This window comes from Puma concolor, chromosome A1, assembly GCF_028749965.1.
Source record: "Puma concolor isolate L17-30 chromosome A1, mPumCon1.1.hap2, whole genome shotgun sequence".
In the NCBI taxonomy this organism is placed as follows: Eukaryota; Metazoa; Chordata; class Mammalia; order Carnivora; family Felidae; genus Puma; species Puma concolor.
In genome coordinates this window covers 98,907,142-98,926,424 of record NC_141667.1, presented here as the reverse complement: position 1 = coordinate 98,926,424, position 19,283 = coordinate 98,907,142, and the positions used below count along the sequence as shown (strand labels likewise).

General features: G+C 44.1%; 2 protein-coding genes across 4 annotated transcripts in view; both read right to left on the bottom strand.

Moving 5' to 3' along the window:
* Positions 1-7,097, bottom strand: part of WDR41 (WD repeat domain 41) — a 190,915-nt gene extending 183,818 nt beyond the window's left edge. For 2 of the 3 annotated variants that reach the window (XR_015248402.1, XM_086698338.1), the window contains exon 1: positions 6,966-6,983. The gene's annotated coding sequence lies outside the window, so the exon portion shown is untranslated. Of the gene's footprint in view, positions 1-6,965 lie in introns of all 3 variants that reach the window. The other variant, XM_086698349.1, reaches the window with a different exon arrangement.
* Positions 7,098-9,064: 1,967 nt separating this feature from the next.
* Positions 9,065-17,300, bottom strand: OTP (orthopedia homeobox). The gene is made up of 3 exons (XM_086718981.1): positions 17,040-17,300; positions 15,341-15,750; positions 9,065-9,616 (listed from the first exon to the last, which is right to left on the bottom strand). Exons 1-3 carry the CDS (start codon positions 17,074-17,076, stop codon positions 9,086-9,088), a joined length of 978 nt encoding a protein of 325 aa, XP_086575107.1. The 5' UTR covers positions 17,077-17,300; the 3' UTR covers positions 9,065-9,085.
* Positions 17,301-19,283: the final 1,983 nt, after the last annotated feature.

Below are 19,283 nucleotides of genomic sequence, written 5' to 3'. Positions count from 1 at the left end.
TCAACAACAGCCAAAGTATGGAAAGAGTCCAAGTGTCTATTGATGGATGAATGGATAAAGAAGATGTGGTGTGTGTATACACACACACACACACACACATAATGGAGTATTACTCGGCAATCAAAAAGAATGAAATTTTTCATTTGCAACTACGTGGATGGAACTAGAGGGTATTATGCTAAGTGAAATTAGTCAGAGAAAGACAAATATCATATGACTTCACTCATATGAGGACTTTAAGAAAAAAACAGATGAACATAAGGGAAGGGAAGCAAAAATAATATAAAAACAGGGAGGGGGACAAAACATAAAAGACTCTTAAATATGGAGAACAAACAGAGCTTTACTAGAGGGGCGGGGGGGGATGGGCTATATGGGTAAAGGGCATTAAGGAATCTATTCCTGAAATCATTGTTGCACTATATGCTAACTTGGATGTAAATTTTAAAAAATATAAATTAAATAAAGATACAAAAAATAAAATAAAAATAATTACATAGGCCTTTTAATATATGGTATTTTAAAAATTGGTAACCACTCCCCTAGGTGATAACAGGCAAATAGCAAGTGCAATAAGCTGGGAGCTTTAACACTTACCTGTCTAACCTAAATTCAACTTAATAAAACATTTATTGAGTACCTACTATTTGCCAGAGTTAATGCTAGCTATTGGGGAATTACATTGCTACAATTTATCCATTTGGGGAATATCTGTGATACTATAACAACACTATATGAGATTATAAATGGCTACTAATGTGGGTATGGCAGATGGTCCACCATCACTTGTCCTGGTCATTATAGACCTAAATCTGATCAATGACTCCAAATTTAAGAGGGTAATAGAGAACTTGGTAATGATAGAGATAAATATTCCACACCTACTTTACTGATCTGAAAATAAGGCCCACAGGAAAGGACAAAAACATTCCAGTAAAGTGGAGAAGAGAATCCTCCAGGGTGACAGTGCTATCCTATGAGGCCCAGTTCCTTCAGGAAGCCTTGCTCAGGAATTCTAGCCCCAATGATCTCTTGCTTCTTTGAATTCCCAGTGCATTTATTATACAGATAAGAGAATTTAACACTTGATCAAACCATTAAAAACAGCTTGTGTACAACACTTTTTGCACTGTATATTAACTAAAATTTGTCTCACCATCTAGATATAAGTTCTTCAAGAGCTTGGGCATCATCTATTTCTCTGGCACCCCCATCTCCACCGCCTTGCCAATAAGCAAAAAAAAAGTAGTTATTGACTTATAAACTATGAAAAACATGTTAAATAAGGGAACTAAGAGTATTTATGACAGAGAAAATAAGACTGCAGAGGTATTTTCTACTCATTGAATATCCATGTGCTCCCCTATATTGGCCAGCTCTCTTGCAATTAGAAGAAGCTACATAACTAGTTCTTACTTATTGGAATATTAGCAGGAGTTTCCAGGCCAAACCATTAGAGCCAATTCACAGCCTTCCAGTTCTCTCCTTTCCTTCCCAGAAGACAATGGAAACCCCATAATGAAGTGGCCAAACCACAAAATGGAAAAAAAAAAGCTTGCTATCACTGAGTCTCCACATGAAGGGGAGCTGTCCTGGGGAATCACTTCACTTATAGTGGAATTTTTGTAAGCAAGAAATAGACCTGGGTTGTTTAAAGCCAGAAAAAGAAGGTTTATGTGGTACCATACCATATCCTAGTCTTATACTGATTAATAAAAGACTAAAAATAAAAATCATTTCAGTACTAAGATATGTGATGGAAAGTCTTAACAAGGCAAGACTACAGAAGGAAGAACAGGAAGCAGACTAGTCTCAATGAAATGAAGGACTTCCAGGTGCTTGGGCCAATACTAGAGATCTGTCTTGTGATGAGTCAGAATCTGCAAGTCCACTTGCCGTGAAATGAAAACGGGACAACTATGGTCAGGGAATTTGAATGCGGTGACTTCAAATATCCCTTTAAGTGCTAAGATTTTATGATTCTATGGTTGACAGTGAAGGACAGAAAAATGAGAAACAGCTTATCCTGAGTTATGAATATTTAATATTATATATTAAGTAAAATAAAAAGATCCTCTTATAAAATCTTGCATGGAAAGACAAGAAACCTATCTGTAGCACCAAAGGATTCAAGGATGCTCTCCCTTGTGGATAGAGTCAAACCATCACCTCTCCCTTACAATGCCACCAATCCCCCTCAAAGTACTCTCAGAGCTGGCTCCCAAGTTTCTTGTTACATCAGCCCAGAGCTCATGTCACAAGAAGATAATTCCACTGATAAAGATTCCCCACAGAAATAAAGAGCCTTCTCAGTGGCATGGTAGAACAATCTTGAATTCATTTCTAAAAAGCAGGTAAAGATCAAGAGGAAAGGCATTTTCTAGACTCCTGAAACCATGTTTAATTATTTTTATTTTAGAGAGAGAGAGAGCTAACATGAGCAGGGGAGATGGAGAGAGAGAAAGAGAGAGAGAGAGAGAGAGAGAATCTCAAGTGGGCTCCATACTCAGCATGCGGCTCAATCCCACAACCCTGGGATCATGACCTGAGCTGAAATCAAGAGTTGGATACTCAACCGACTGAGCCACCCAAAACCATGCTTAATTTTAATGCAGCTATCATGTCCCATCAAAAATCATCTGTCCTGCAGTGCTTGGGTAGCCTAGTCAGTTGAGTGTCCTACTCTTGATTTTGGCAAGGTCATGATCTCAGAGTCCTGAGATCAAACCCTGAACTGAGCATTAAGCCTGCTACCTGGGATTCTCTCTCTCTCTCTCTCTCTCTCTCTCTCTCTCTCTCTCTCTCTCTCTCTCTCTGCCTCTACCTGTGCTCACTCGCTCTCTCTCAAAAAAAAAAAAAAAAAATTGGGGCACGTGGCTGGCTTAGTCGGTTAAGTGTCCAGCTTCGGCTTAGGTCATGATCTTGCAGTATGTGAGTTCAAGCACTGCATCAGGATCTGGTGCTGACAGCTCAGAGCCTGGAGCCTGCTTTAGATTCCGAGTCTCCCTCTCTCTCTGCCCCTGCCCCACTAGCACTCTGTCTCTCTCTTGCACAAATAAAATAAAATACAAAGCATCAAAAAAAATTTTTAAATCATCTGTCCTGTTAAATAACAGGGGGGGATTATTAAACTTCTAAGTAAAGGAAGTGGTTTCGTGTCTTCCCTGAAAGTATTTTAAGAATAAAAACAGTATCTACTTGTCACGTATACAATGGTATTGCTGAACGACGACCTGAAGACCTGACTTAAAAATGATCTCTGCCACTTATTAGATATGTGGTAATGAGCAAGTTATTTAGCCTCTGAGTTTCAATTTCTTCACCTATAAAATAGGGATTATAATATCTACTTCATATAGGTGGCATGATGATTAAAATGAGATAATGTGCCCTGTATATTGAAAAACAGGGCTCAAATGTAAGGTACTAGAGGGAAAATAAGAAACACCATCTGAAAATGTTATTTCTGAAATCACTGTTGGAGTACCTCATAGTCAGACTAAGCATGTAATAATTAATAAAAACAAGGGCAGCAAAAACAGAAACCAGTTCAGCATCACTGAACTCATTCAGAATATTGCAATTATAAAACCTACAAAGAACTTATTTTAATGTCAGTATACCTATGTTTTGAGTTTTATAATTTATAATTTTTATTTTTTTAATTTCTTAGGAATCACATGTAATCTTTTCAGTGTTAAGGGTTTCTAGAGCTTTTAATCTGACCTTGTTTGAGTTTATCTTTAAAAGATTCAGTAATGGCTGTGAGCAAAAGCATATAAAGCCCTGTGACATTTCAATGAAAGATATAAAGAACATACAGTATATATGTCATGAAGGTTAATTATCTATTCTTGGTACTTGTGAATTACTTCAACTAGGAACTAAAAGGGATTGTGGCAGCATGAGCAACTGCAACAAGTCGCAAATCCAACTCAGCTTTAAAGATGGAAACTTGGATAGATGTGATATTTGATTATGTGGACACAAGATGCAGCTTAACTGCACAAGCAACTAATTATGCCTGCTTAAAGACTATTATGATATTGTCAAAATCAAGAGAGGGCCTCTTTGTATCTCATCCCTGAAATTCCTTAAAAGTATTTTCTAGTAAGTCTTATAAATTCATGCCTTTTTTTGATAGAGCACAAGCAGAAAAGCGAAAGGCATTGTTCTGTTTCTCTCTGTAATGACCACATGCTAAATAGGCCATGGTTCCTGTACCAAAAGCTCTGCACTGATGAGAGCGCAGAGAGTCAGGCAGGGGGTGCCCCCCTTTGTTGCTGCTTTCATTTTTAAAATGAATCATAATTTCTGCATTGGATACGAGGATGAGTTTACAGCTATTAGCCATCATATTAATAATTTAGAAAATACATGCCCAATCACTTGTGTTCTTTCAATTCCCCATGAACACAGCTGCAACCCACATTAGAAGCGAGGGTGAATGGATATTTTTCAGATGAGATATTTGGGCTGAATTATTAGGGTAGCCTGTACTACAAAATTACTAATAAACATTGCTTCTGGCTCAATTTAGCCTGAACTCAGTGAACCTAGTCAATGGTGACAAATCAAAAACTCTGAAATGCCCAATGAATGAATCTAACTAATCAAGGAACCCTGTAGGAAGTGGATGCCAGGATTAATGAGCCAGCAGTCTCACCATGCCATGCTGTTATTTCTTCACATAAATGCCCCTAGATGAGATTACCTTTATGTCATGAAAAGGAGAAAAGGAAGGTTACATTCCTTCAACTGACAAGTTAACTACTGCCATTACTAGAAGACACATCTTTGTGGGCTAAGTTTTCTCTTGATCCTAAAAATTACAGTGTAGAGTCCACAACACAAATGAGAAACATTTTCATTTTCAGATGAAGCAGTCATTGAGGAAATCAAACATAAATTGCTCCAAAGTTAGAATTTCTTCCGTATTCTCCATTTCTACCTACCTTGATTTACCCAAATTGCTCTGCATCCTATTTTGTATCCAGTACCTAATATCACCTTTAGAAGTTGAAGTCCTATATCCTATTTCTGCCACCATCAGCAAAAGGTAAACTAAGTGCAACACGATTACCATGTCATCATGTTCTACCACACATATTTATTTAGTACCAATCTTGAGGAGAAAATTACATAAGGATGAATATGCGTAGTCAAATAAATCAATCACATAGTTACATCATAATAAACTTTGACTCTTTCTAGCCAGCATGTGGTGACGGTATTCAATGCCAAATAGGCCCCTCGGCAAAAAGTATAATTCATTAGAGGTAGGATATCCAGCATGTTGTACTATCTACCTTGTCTTCTAATAGTATTCACCTTTATTGTCTTTTTTCCCTTATTGAATGTAATTATTTATTATTATAACTTTAACAGTTTGGAGACACAATTGCTGCTGACAAAGAGTAAAAAATAAGGATTATTCTGTAGTTGGGTTTTTTTTCCTCCCTCAAAATGCAGAAATCTTTCAGACTTGTGACTGAGATTCTCATTCTCTGCTTTTTATCTTTGCTAAACTGTCAACTTTAACAACCTAGGCCAGGTTGTCTTCCCTTATGCTAATACTATATATGACATTAAAATGCTCAGGATTCTTAATACAAAAATCTATTGCTATAGAAACAAATATTATTCTAAAGTCAGGTCAAGTGAAAAACTCTGTACACTTTCATTATAATATTGATAAATAACCATTATATTATGAAATATAAGTATCTTTGAGAGCATCTATCACTTGAGTTGATTTGTAACTTCTCATCAGTGTTCTGAGTTGGCCCATTTTTTTCAAATGAAAGATTTCCCTTGCCTTTGAGAAATACAATTTTTAAAGATTCCATTTAGCATCCTTTATTGCATTCCTACATCATAAAGTTATGCTTTATAGCAGCATAAAAGAGCTGTAAAATTAGCATCCTTGTAAACAACCTTCCATGCTCACTGGTAAAGCAATCTGTAATTTGTAGTGATCTCTTAAATGTGACTTGAGATTACAGTAGCTACGAATTCAAATTTTTCTTAAAAAAAGCACTAGTTAATTCAAGGGAATATGATGAAATGTAAAAACAAGAAAAAGTATTTTTCATCTACAGATATTTTAGAAATGATTATTATGCTGCTAAATTCTAGAGTGCTAACATTCAGAAATGTTCCATTTGTATATGAAATCCCAAATGAGCATGTTTTTATCTTCTTTAATATTTTAACCTTATTTTAAAAAATACCCTTTAGAAAATGTAAAATTCAAATATTCTGTGAACACACTCACCAATTTTACCTCTAATTAAATTCCTAAGGTAACATGAAGACACGATTTTTCTCGATCATAGAAAATCATGTATTTTTGTCCTTGCCTTCGAGGAGATTCTATTGTGCTCTTAGTTGAGTAACAATTACAACAGGTCCTAAAATTCATATGTAGTCCAGTGGTACAGTCTGTTTAGGGTTTACACACTATGGCAACCAAATGAGAAATCTTCCCAGGGGATTGGGTGCACTCTCAATGCCCATAATGACCCTTAAAGTTTAAACCACAAGATCAATTTTGATTAGTCTTCCAAAGAATGCCTGTGATATTGATTTGCCTCCAAGTTTAAAACACACCACAACCTTCCCTCTCAGACTACCAAAGAAACAGCAATTTTCACTACTAGTTAGTTTCAGCACGTGGCTGTATTCGAGGTTGGCTCACACCAAGGAAGGACCCTAAGCAAACGAGAGCGGCCAGATGAAGCAAAGCCTGAGGCACAACCCAAAGCCAGGTCGTCCTATTTCAGACCTGCCGTTTGCCTCCGCTCGTGAGGTCTGGGGTTATAAGAAGCCGAGTCCAGATCCTGAAGAAACAAAGGAACCAGGTCGCCGCTTTCAAAAAGCCAGGAGGCCTAGGCCCTAGGAAAGTACACCCCCACCCCCTCCCCGGACGGCCCAGCCCTTTCACGTTTCAGTCCACTGCATACCTGGGACCAGACGCGACTTTGGGTTAGTGACGCCTGAGGGCAGAGCTACCGGTCCCCAGACTTCATTTACTATGGTCCTTCTGGCCTACAGCTTTCCTATCACAAGCACGCAGCCCGAAGAGGGTCGCCCTCCACTCCCTTGCCGTAGGGAAACGGTTCACAAGAGAAGCTCATCAACCCTCGAGCCCTGAGTTTAGTGCCGGCAGCTGCGCCCTGAGACTCACTCTGGAAGCCCTGGCAGGCCCAAAGCCTCGCGAGGCCTGGAGCTCGCGCGAGGCCCGGTCTTCTGGCTTCCGGCTCGTGGACTGCGTGATTCAAAGCCTGGCCTCCTGCACCAGAGCGCTGCCTAGGCCGCGGTGCAACCCGGAAACTGAACCCCAGCCTCCTGAATGGGGTTCCCGCCATTTGAGATCCGGGATCTTCGCCAGTTGAGAGCCCTCGTGCATACAACAGGACGAGCCCTCTTCCCCTCCCCCACTTGACCCCTTTCCTGAAATTCAAAGTCACAACAAAACCCATCATTCTCCATATCACATACTGAAAATGATTTTATTTTATCCATTTACATTTAACTTGATATAAACTTGTCCGGAAAAGTCAAATAATATGCTTTATATTAGCTCAAACATTTATTAAGAAAACCAAATTCCATAAATAAGCACAGACAATAAGTTAAAACATATCACAAATTGACCAGTATGTAACAAGAATGCTTTATCTACACAAAACATCCTATTTCACATGTTTGTTCATTCTTCGAAAGCGCTTCTGTTCTCTGGGTTTGGATTTGACCAGCACATGCAGAAAGAGCTGATTGTGTTTCTCTGTACAAAGTTGCAGGGTTGTAGATGTCCGGGTGCACCCATCGGCAGCCGGCAAGGGCCAGAGCGGTGGCCGAGGGGCACGAGGGACGACAGGACGACCACAAAACAACCTAGGGCACAGAGCAGCGAGGAGAGAAACGGAAAAGGAAGCAAACAAACCCCAGTCCTGAAGGATCCAGAAAAGAGATGTGGCTTTTACAAAAGGAAAATTTTCTTACATTTATTTTATTCTTCCTTATAAAGACTTATCAAAATGGGTAAGATCACCTCTTCTTCATCACCTGACTGATTTCGTCTACTCCAGCCACCCAACTCACTGGCATATTCCTCCTGAGAAGCCTTCCCTTCTATAACCTCACACAGTTGTGCTAAGGAAAATAAAAGTAAGAGAAAATAAAAGTGTTCTTTTGCAAGCCAATAGAGGGCTGCATGGATGTGACTGGGCGGACGGGGCAAGGGTAGGGTGGTGGGAGAGGAAAGAAAAAGAGGGGTTTGGAGAAAGAATACAGGGATAAATCAAATTATATCAGTTGGGCCCTCAGATGAGGCGGTTGTAGCAGATGCTTGTCCTCCTTTAAGACGAAAATCCCTAACATTGTGCTGTCCCTTGAACACGTCCGTGTGTGACCTAGGTGCACTGTGTATGCGTGTGTGTACGTGTATGTGTAGTGTCTGAAAGTGAGCGAGAGTGCGGGTGTGTGTGTTTCTGCCCACAAACCAGTCCATTGGTGTCTGATTTCAGATCCTGAGTCGACTCCCTGGTAAGTAAAATGGCGGGAAGGATGCTTTTTGCAGGGCGCGGGAGGAGGGGCGTAAGGTGCGGGTAAAGAAGGGACTGGAGGGGAGGCGGCGGGTGAGGGGGTCGTAGGCGTCGTGTTGAAGGTGTAGGTGAGAATGCCGCCAGTCGGAAGGCTGGGAGGAGGGCGCGAGCACGCTACTTGCGAGCCGGGTGGCGGGGGGTAGCCGGAAAGGGTGGGGTGAAGTGCTGGAGAAGGGGGCCAGGGAAGAGTTGGGGGAGACGGGAAGAGGAGCTGAGAGGAGAGTGGGGGCCGGGGCGGGCGAAATCAGGTGGAGGGGAGGCCTCGCGGGCTGGGGCTTGGGGAGAGCCCCAGAGAACGAACGAGAGAGGAGAGAACAAAACGAGAAGTGGAAGTGGCGGAGGCCGGGTGGGGGGACAGGGCAGGGCGCCGGGGCAGGGGCCCGGGCAGGGAGCGGGGGCCCAGGCGCGCGCCGGAAGGACCTCGGGGCGGCCCTGGGGGCGGCGCCGGGGGCGGAGCGGGCTGGGGCGCGGCTGCATTAAGTGAAGCTCATGGAGACTGTGTGCTCTAGCGCCTTGCGGCGGAGGGAGGCGATGCTCGTGCCCCGCCACACGTCGCTGCTGTCCGGGGAGCTGCAGAGCTGGGGCGAGCCGGAGACGTTGCTGGGGCCGGGGAGGGAGGCGGGCACCATGCCGGGGAAGGCGGGCTGGTAGAGGTGCGACTGCAGCCCCGCGCCGTTGGAGCCCGCCAGGCTGTTGGACAGGCCCATGGAGTTGGGCGGCGGCCCGGCCGCCAGGCTGCACTGGGACAGCGACTGCGCCATAGCTTGCTGCCTGCCCAGAGCCGGCGGCAGCGGCAACTGTGATACGCCCGGCATGGCGGCCGCCGCCCAGCGGGTGTCGTTGGCGTGGAAAGAGCACAGGCTGTCGCCCATAGCGGCGGCGGCGGCGGCGGCGGCTGACGGAAACTGAGGCAGGCCTGGTGTGGGCAGCAGAGTTCCCGGCGCGCGGAACACGTTGGTGGTCTTCTTGCGTTTCTTCCACTTAGCGCGCCGGTTCTGGAACCAGACCTGGAGCGGGCGGGGCGGGAGACACACAGAGCGCTATTAGCGAGCGGGCTGGCCAGGGGGTGGGGCGGGGGCTTGAGCCTGAGAAACCTGCGTCAGACACTGCCCCAGGCGGGACAAGTACCATCTGCCCAAAGTGCCCGTACACTCAGCTAGAGACCGCGGTTCTTCGTCAGCTCGAGACAACCGGAGTCCCTTGCACTCAGCAAGCGCCAACCTCCGGGGTCCTGATAGTGCCCCGGAGCGCATACACTGGGTGCAAACATACCACCGCGTGCAGTGTTCACCACGCCCCTGCACGCTGGCACATTCTATGCACTGCTTAGAGGCACAAGTCTGCAGGCAGGCATGTGTCAAACTCGGACCCACAGGTGTACAAATGAAGATAAACATGTGTACCCATGTGGCTTAATAGCGTGCCTTATAACACTGATGGGCTATAGAATTTTCAGAAACGCTGGAAATTTGGAAATTGATGAGGGGCTGAGGATGACATAGCCAGTTTCAAAATCGAAAGACAAAGGAAAACCCCTAACGCCACGGATGACAGAGCGGAGAGGCTAATATAGTGATCCTTGTGGGAAAGCGAGCCGCACTGAGCTACGGTGTTGTTTCGGTCGCCACCGTGATTTCTGATTCGTAGCGACTGGTTCTACTGCCACAAGTCTCCATGCCTCATTCTCGAACCCCTCTGAGGGCACCTTTTATCTGAGCTGTACAGATGTGCTGGAACCTGCTGCCAGGGCCCTGAGCCCCACGTCCTTCAAGTCTATTTTCAGAAGCTTGCTGAGAACCCCGAATTACAAGGTTTCCAATTCCTCAAGTCTCCCCTGTTTGATCTGTTTCATGTATAAACTGAAAACAAATTTTCTGACCAGTACAAATTAGAGGTCAAGTTTAAAGCACACACTAGTAATGAATCAAATTTGATTTTGCTTCAGACCCACATATCTTTCTTTTTAGAGGAGATGTGTTTGATAAAATATACTCCAAATAAAAATAAGCCTCGTACTCGTTTTTTCTTAACAATACCTCTGAATTTCTGAACTTACCAGACAAACTTGACATTTAATGCCATATTCACCACCACAGGGGAAGGAAGAGTTCTTCTGAAAGATACCAGGTAAACTGCCTGACCAAGAGAACTTCCTGTTTCCCCATACTTGAATTTGGGTTGTGTGTGGTTTTTTGTTTTGTTTTGTTTTGTTTTTTTAATAATAATTGGCAGTACGCCTACCTGGCAGGCTTGCAGTTTAACACATAGTCAGTTGGAGGTTTAGTGTGCACAAATATAAATTACATAAGACACAACTCAGGTACTGATTGAGTTTCCTCTTAGAATGTGACAAACGTAATTTGACCATATTCATGACCAGAAGGTTATTCATCTGTTAATCCATGCTATTTAGTGTTTATTCTGCAAGCTAAAGGATCATGAGTATGGATGTACCTGACCTATTCTCAGTAAGCCAGCTATTCACAGAGGCATGTTACACTGTGCAGGTGAAGACCCTCCACGCTTACTAGTGTGAACGGCATTGCACTCTAGACATATTGCCGGCCTTTGAGCTGGCCCTGGCCTTTCTACCGTACCCAAGCCATCACCCATCATTTCATCTTTCTCTGATTTCTACCCCATTTCCCGTGTTTCTTCCTACCCCAATTTCCTGATTGTGTAAAGATGCCGGGTCCCTTACTTGCTAAAGCCCCTAGAGTAGGTGGCACAACGGATTAATGAGACTGCGGGGCCCTTGATAGTAACTGGGATCAATGCCGACGGCGGAGAATTGAGCTGTTTACCGGCCTGGAGCAGAGAGTAACCCGCAGGAGCCAAGGAAAGCACAATGAGGAGACCTGTGGCCACAGGTCACTTTGCATTACCCATCCTAGGCTGCATTGAGGAGAGGTAGACTGGATGGAGCCCTAGACAGGGAGGATGTCTATGTCCAAACGGTCCCCACATCTCACATTCTGCACTCGGGTATATTTAGAAAGATAGCTATAAAGACCAGTTCCTAACGGCCTGCAAAGTGTCAGTGAATCCCTAAATGTTTGAATATCTTGGGCTGGGCAGTGGGCGAAGAGGGTGGCAGACATCTGGGGGCGGGGGGGGGGGGGCGGGGGGGGGGAGAGGTTCCGGAGAAGCAGAAGAAAGAAGGGCGGGGGCGGAGGGATTGCCCCTACAGTGGAAAACACAACTGCTAGAAAGGTTTCTGGACCTCAGGCACAGGTGGAAAAGAACAGCTGTTAAAGAACTAAATATGATAGGAATAATCGAAAAATCGTGCTCAATTATGTTTGAGGGTTAGTAGTCAAATGATGGCTACAAAATTTTTTATGTTTCATGGCTTACTGGGGTTGTGAAAAAAAATCTGCATGGGGTCTGAGCACCTCCGTTCCAAGCTATGATGCATATGTTTTTAAAATGTGAATGTTTCCACTTGAAAACTAGAGCATGACGGATTAAAATGCAGGCAAAACCTAAGGGAGATTTTGAGAATGCACAGATGACAACTCCAGAAAATATATTAACCGCAGCCACTGGCCAACTTTGTACTCAGTTTGAAATGCAGCTCTTTTCAGAAAATGCTTAATACAACAGTGAGAATCTAATGGAGGTTGGAATTTAAAAATCCACTTTCATGATATCTGCTGTTACAGTAATATAGACATACTGTAAATGTATTTTAAAATATATAGCCCGTTTAATTCCCCACCTATAAATGGCTCAGAAATAGAGAAAGAGAGGGAGAAAGAGAGAATATTACTTTTTTCCCCCTCGAAGCAAACGCTTTATGAAGATCTCATTGGAATCCAGCAAATGATTAATGTGAAGATTTGGGAGGAAATCTGGGGAGCTGTATTAAAGCCGAGATCTCAGGTTCATTTCGATCAGCCAGCCGTGAACTCTGGGCCGAATTCATTACACTTTAATAGTGCTGGGAGAGGAAGAAAATGCAATTTCTCATTCCATTAGAAAACTAGAAAATACTCTCAGCTTGTCCCCCTATTAAGATGTGGCAGGTGACAGGGCCATTCTGGGGGACACGGTCAATGGAATTACAGCACATTATTTTTGTTCGTATAAAATATTGAAAGGCAAGCCTGACTGTGCAGAAGTTATTTCACTGATTTGGTTTTTATGTAAATAAAATATTGAAAGTTAATTAATCCGTGCTAGAGACTAATGATTATGCTTATTATATTGCATTTGATCGCGTAATTTGCATGATTCTCGCATTGCTGCTTAATAAGCCATTCTAGGTTATAAATAATTCTGAAATTGGTTTCTAATAATGGCATGCTATAAAAGGAATGGTTTTATTACACTAGCCAGAAAAGGGGAGCGATATCAGACATGGAATTGGCCTCCATGTGAGTAGAAGTGCTTTAATAAGTACTTAAAAGTGTGATATATACCAGATATAGGTGAAAATAAGTATGTTGGATCAGTTAGTCTAGAATTAAAAAAACATCTTTAAAAGCATACAATTGTAATAAATTAAATGTTTAGATCATTTTTAATCAGTGCAGTGGCCCACATACTGAAAAGAATGTGTGGCAATCTGTTAACTATAAAGAAAACTATGAAGTACTCATCATATAAGAACATAAACCAATTACTATTTAATTTGAATTTGGTCAAGGAGCAATGGTACAGTGAATTGTGAAGTAAATACATTTTCCATAAATTATTTTTGCATTACATTACATAATGTTAATCATTTTGAAATGTTAATTAAGAAGGTTATGTTGATCTGATTACTTTTTAAACTATGAAACATTATTTTTAAAAATATTGAAATTGCCATTCTATTAAATTGTTCCTATCAGCAGCCTCAAGCTATTATCTTTTGTTGAACATTATGCTAGAACAATTAAAGTACTTTGTCTTTTTCTTCTTGATTATTCTTTTGTGTACTTTTTGAAAATAACTGTTTCTATTACATAGTTTGTATTTTATTTCATTTACAACTTTTTCTATTAAAAGAACCACTGCCATTAACCTTTGGAAGACCTAATAAAGTTTAATAGACCTCATTTTCTTTTTTCATAAAGTCGGTTGTCCAATTATATTTTATTTGTGATTCTAAGTTCTATTTTAATTTAAACTAATTACCACTATGTCTAGGTTAAGCAACAGCATTTTACTCTTTAAAACAAAAATTATTAGGTAGTATTTCTCTTGAGGGACAAAAAGCAAATTTATGAATTTTGAACCTACAAGATTTTAAGAAGCCAGTATTATCATTAACAGTAATGAAAGTATTGAAATTGTTTATTTCTGGTAAGGTTTGGACCCAGCTTCAGATTTAAAAAGAGGTGGGAAGTAAAAATCTTTTTAAACAATAATATATATCTGCACAATGCAGTTAACACTTTTGGGGTGTTCAATTTCAATGGCTCATGATTCAGGGTTTCCAAAGTCCACTGACGAAACCACCTGGACTTACAATGAGTAAAAATGTTAATCTATGTTCTACCTTGATGATTACTTTATTAATTGACCACTTTAAGTTCCCAGCGATATTCATTTGCTGACTACTTACAGCAGAAGCATATCTGTTTTTCCAGGTTAGACTATTTTTACAATGTCGAAAGCAGACATAAACATTCAACACTGTGATTATGGACACCCTTGTCTCTTACTTCTTAGATCAAATGTAAAGCAACTGGGATCTTTAAACTTAATTTGTTAAAGCAGCTAGAGATGAAATTGGCACCCTGGATGACATAGAGAAACTATCACGTTCAAGACAGGAAAGGAAGGTTTTCAGAACCCTGGATAGCTCAAGACTCAGTGAGCGCCTTGGTATTTCACCTAGAGCAGTGGTCCATAAAAGATCTGATATATTGTTTTCATTCTTTTTCAAAAAGCGAGGGGGAAATGAGATTCGCTGAGCTTATACTTTTATTCCTCAATTTTCAGAAAAGTTATAGATGTGATTTTCAAAGTTATATATACTTTACAACTTGGAGGGTGGTTGGCCGAGAACAAGGTATCAGTAACGAATTCGTCTGCTACCTGTCAATCTTTCTTGCCCTAAATGTCCTTTCTTCAGATCGGATATCTACAACAGAAAGCCTTCGGTCCCCCCATCCCCAGTTTCCTTAAGGGGAAAACCAGGGTTCAAAGACTGGGGGATCTTTACAGCCGCTCTCGGCGGCGCTTCGGTAGACCATCAAAGTTTAAAACCTTTGCAAACCTCAAAGCTCGGGGTTTGTTGTCTTAGAGCTGCTGGAGGGTGATATGCAAGAGAATAAAGCTGCACCGTGAAACTCAGGTATGGATTTTTTGTAAGGTGCCATCATGCCTTATTTCCTCCCTTTTCAAGTTTTCTGTAGAATTGTTGCATTCCCCCCATTTATCCAGGCGCTTAACACAAACTCATTAGGGGTAATGAAATACTTGTGAAGAACTCGAGGTGGAGTGGAGGTGCGCGCTCAGCTTAGCCGCCTGGGAGACGCAGAGGCTGGGAGACGCAGAGCTTCCCTTCTCAGGACGAATGAGACGACCTAACAGTAGAACACCGCCGGCTTCGCTTTTGAGGCATTTCTGCAGGAATGTGGCTATACTGGTGGGAGGTGGGAGCCCTGCTTGTCCATGGAACTTATAAGGAAGCCGAAGAGCAGCCCAGGACCCCGACAGGGAAAAGACCCCGCTTGTTTTGCCCAAATCCTCCCGCCCCACCTTGCCTTCTGCCCCGGCGCCCAAGCCCGGCGTACCTGCACTCGGGATTCCGTCAGCCCGATACGCAGCGCCAGCTCCTCGCGCATAAAGATGTCGGGGTAGTGAGTCTTCGCGAAGCTCCTCTCCAACTCGTTGAGCTGCGCCGGTGTGAAGCGCGTCCGGTGGCGCTTCTGCTTCTGTTGGCCCTGCTGCTGGCCGGCTTGGCTGGGGTTCGGGCCTCCTTGGGGCCCCGGCTGTTTGTCCGGGTCCTTTGCGCTCACCGCCAGCGAGGCCGGCGTAGAGCCCACTGTAGTGATGTCCTCCCCGGGCAGCAGAGTGGCTCCCTCGACTGGGTCGGAGTTGGGCGCTAGGTCCCCCGGATGGCCCCCAGGGTCGGAGCCCCCCACGCCCAGCCTACACTTCACCGCCTCCCGGTGGCCCAGAAGCTCGGCAGCATCTTTCATACCTGAGGAGGGAAGGGGATCGCGGTCACTACCTTCCTGGCGATGCCAGGAGGGACTATCCTCCCTGCGCGGTCCTCCTTTAGCCCCATCCTTGGCTCCCTCTGCGCCCACGTTCGCCCTATGAAGGAAACTCTCGGGATGCTCAGCTGGGTTCCCCAGAATTTGGACAGCCAAGTTGGAATACCATCTCCCGGCCCTTTCCCCTCTCTCTGCAGCCGGCTCTCGTAGTAAACAGCACATGCTTTCATATCTCCGGCAGTGGAACACTCCCAGTCCCGGCAAAGAAACATGCCTTCGAGTCCCTTTCATGAACCGTACCCCTGATGTCCCAGGAAAGCGAGAGCATATCCTTGGACTGGGGTGGGAGGGGGGAGAAAAAAAAGAAAGAAAATTAAACGATTCCTTGGTTGCTGCCCCACCTGCGCTCAGACAGCTTGGCGAACACTACCGCCGGCCCTCAGCCGATTCCCTCTCACTTTTGGAAGATGAATAATTCTCCAAGCCTTCCACCCTCTGAAATCAACCCAAATCAGCTCCGCCTCCCCCTCAAATCAGAGAAAGTGTTTGGAAAATGGAGTCACATCCATCACCAAAGATTCCCAAACCGGAAACCCAGAGCCCAGCAACCCAGACAGCATTAAGGAAACTCAAGGAAACTATAGACAGAGCAGTGAATCAAACTTTACAGAATTCAACTTCCTTCCGGAGAAATAAAAGGCGCGTTTCTCTCAGCCATTGGCAATGCCGAGTCCCTTGCAGGCGGGGATGCCTGTGAGGATGAATTTGGCTTTTCTCCTTTCTCAGTGAACACACTTAGCAAATCTGCCTCGATTGCAGCGGCTTCTCGTTTGTGCCAGATTTTTACAAATTCAACCATTCTTAGATGAAGGGTAGAGAATGAGGCAGGGGGAGAGAGCAAAAAAGAGGAGGAAAAAAAATTCCTAATCAAAGCAAACAGGAGGGGAAAAGAGAGAAAGAAAAACACCTCCTAACAAATTAGCTCAGGGTAGATCGCCGTTCAAAAAAAATTAATAATAATAAGGGAGAGGGAAGAAGGGGAAAAAAGGAAAAACAAAAAGTAACAACACTTCCCAAGTCCTCTTTTGGATCTACATATTCCATAGATTTTTTTTTTTAAAAGACGATGTTAAATCAAATTAAACTTTAATGCAGCACAATTACTTTTAAAGAAATTAGTCCATTTAGGGCGCATTAAGGTAAAATAAGGAACAAATTGACAATTTCCTGCCCAGGCTTCTCCTGGCTGCCCGGGCGAGAGGCGCGCACTCACCTAGCCTGGCGTCCAGGAGGTCGGCGTGAGACAGCATCGCGCACCGCTCCAGGGCGAAAGCTGTTCCCCCCCAAATTTTAGCGGCTTTAAGTTATTTAAAATAGATATAAGCTATAAGCTATACGATATAGATATATATAGATCACCTAAATGAAAGAAAATTCGGTTTGTGGTTAAAAAGGGGGCTTCTTGCATTATAATGTCCTTTAGAGAGACGGGGAGGTGCTTAACAGTTGAATGAACCCGTGAGCAGCTCGGCAAGGGGACCAATCAGGAGGGCAGCCTGCAAATGTCAGCGCCGGGAGAGTCCCCCACTCCGCCCGCCCGCCCGCGCCCGCCCGGAGGAGGCGGTGGCGGCGGCCCTGGCAGCTCCAGCCGCGAGCAGCAGCAAAAGCAGCGGAGGCCGCCTCGGTCTCGCCCTGGGCTTCTGGGCCTGGCTTCCGTAGGTTCCTCCCCGAGATTTTCTCCAGTCACACCTTTCCTTTTCCTTGTCCCTGCTCCCTCCAAAGGTGCAGCTCGGTCTCCTACAGCTAGGATCATCCTACGGCAGAGGCAGTGCTGGGCACGAGCAGGGTTTGACCCCCGCATGACCCGAGAGTCACTTCTGCCCGCGCGCTCTGGGCAACACAGGTCTGCTGCTGGTTCGGGCCTGCCATTACGCAGCATAACCAGGGCACCGCGCAGCCTGTAGACCGCGCGTAAACTCCGCTGCAGCCTAGCAGGCCTGAGCCCAGGGTACAGATACCCTGGCTGGGACCCCGGGCCTAAAGAGTAGCTAGCAGCCCCTCAGCAGGCCTAAAGAGCAAGCAAACAAACAAACAAACAAACAAAAGAGTCGACTCCCCTTGCGCTTCCAGCGCCCGCAGTCAGTGTCAGGACCCCGCGCACAGTGTAGATCCGTGCACTCCGCACCCTTCCCGCCCGGCTGCCGCTCCTCCACCGGGCCCACGCTTGCATCCTGGCCCGCAACCTGCTCTTTCGGTCAAAGTTTCTAAGTTCAGCTTGGTTCCCAATTCCACTTATGGCTGTAAATAAAGTTAAATGCTCTTTATTTTCTTCTTGAATATGTTAAACTACTTGAACAATTTAAAGTGCTTTTGCACAAGTGAAGCGAACCATCTCTAATGTTCTGATTTTTCAGAGCCAGCCAACAACAAAGTTTAGATTAGTAATATATTTCTAACCAGAGTAATTTTCAAGATCATTAGGCATTTATGTAATTAGTGCCAAATCTATAAGCTTTTATTACGATTATTAGAGTAAAATCAGTATAAATTTGTACTAATTTACTACTGTTTAGACTTGGCTGTCAAGCCCAGAGGTTCTTATTGTAAATGATAACTGAGGAAATTAAGTGCAAAATTCTGTACCATTTCTGATCTGCTCCTAAACAATCCGTTTCAATTGTATTTGTAGCAGAACATAATGCCCTTTTAAAGTTATTTGACTTGTATTTTTATTTGCAACACAAGAAAAATGCCCTCTACCCAGGCACAATGAAAACTGATATTTACTACTCTCAACTTGATTAACATTGATTTTTAATTCGAGAGTGATGCAATTAAGATTATTCATTTAGTGCAAATAAAGCTTCCACAAAAGGGTGGTCCTATGAAGTCTGTTTTAAATAATACCGAGCAAATGGCTTTTTTTGTTCGCCGTCCAATTGACTTACACAAAACATTGGAAATGCTGCCTGAGAGCAGATGCGAGAGGAATGGTGTGTGTGTGTGTGTGTGTGTGTGTGTGTGTGTGTGTCCTTAGCTGTGTGTGTGACAGGGACCGAACAAGGAGACAAAGGAGGCAGCAAGGCGAACTCTGGGGCAGTTTTGCTTCCTCCTCCTTCTCTCCTGCAGCCTGTTCCCCTCCTCCCATGCACACACACGAACGCGCGCACACACATGCACACACGCGTGGATGCCGGGCATCAGCCACAACGGTTCCTTCCAAGCTGTGGACACCACTTCCCCGGAAGCTCCGGGCCTGGCCGAGCTTCGGCGGCCGCCTCAACTGATGCCAACACGGCCTGTGTGGGACTGGGGCGCCGGGAATGCGGGTAGCAGCTTGGAAGAGCCCAGGTGGCAGGAGCAAATTCGGAAGCCACGAGGGTGTTCAGCAAACACCTAGTGTCCTTTCGAGAAAGGCTTGCTTGGAAGGGGAATACCTAAACCTAAAGCAAATAAAGTCCCTCCGGTAAAACCTTCCTCTTCCCCGAACGAAACCCGAAATCTAGAAGCTACAGCG

Excerpts from the sequence above, each read along its gene's own strand:
- OTP (XM_086718981.1), bottom strand. The coding sequence starts at position 17,076 with ATGCTGTCTCACGCCGACCTCCTGGACGCCAGGCTAG. Across the intron at positions 15,751-17,039 it reads CCTCCTGGACGCCAGGCTAG|GTATGAAAGATGCTGCCGAG; the intron begins GTGAGTGCGCGC and ends TTCCCTCCTCAG. Across the intron at positions 9,617-15,340 it reads TGACGGAATCCCGAGTGCAG|GTCTGGTTCCAGAACCGGCG; the intron begins GTACGCCGGGCT and ends CGCCCGCTCCAG.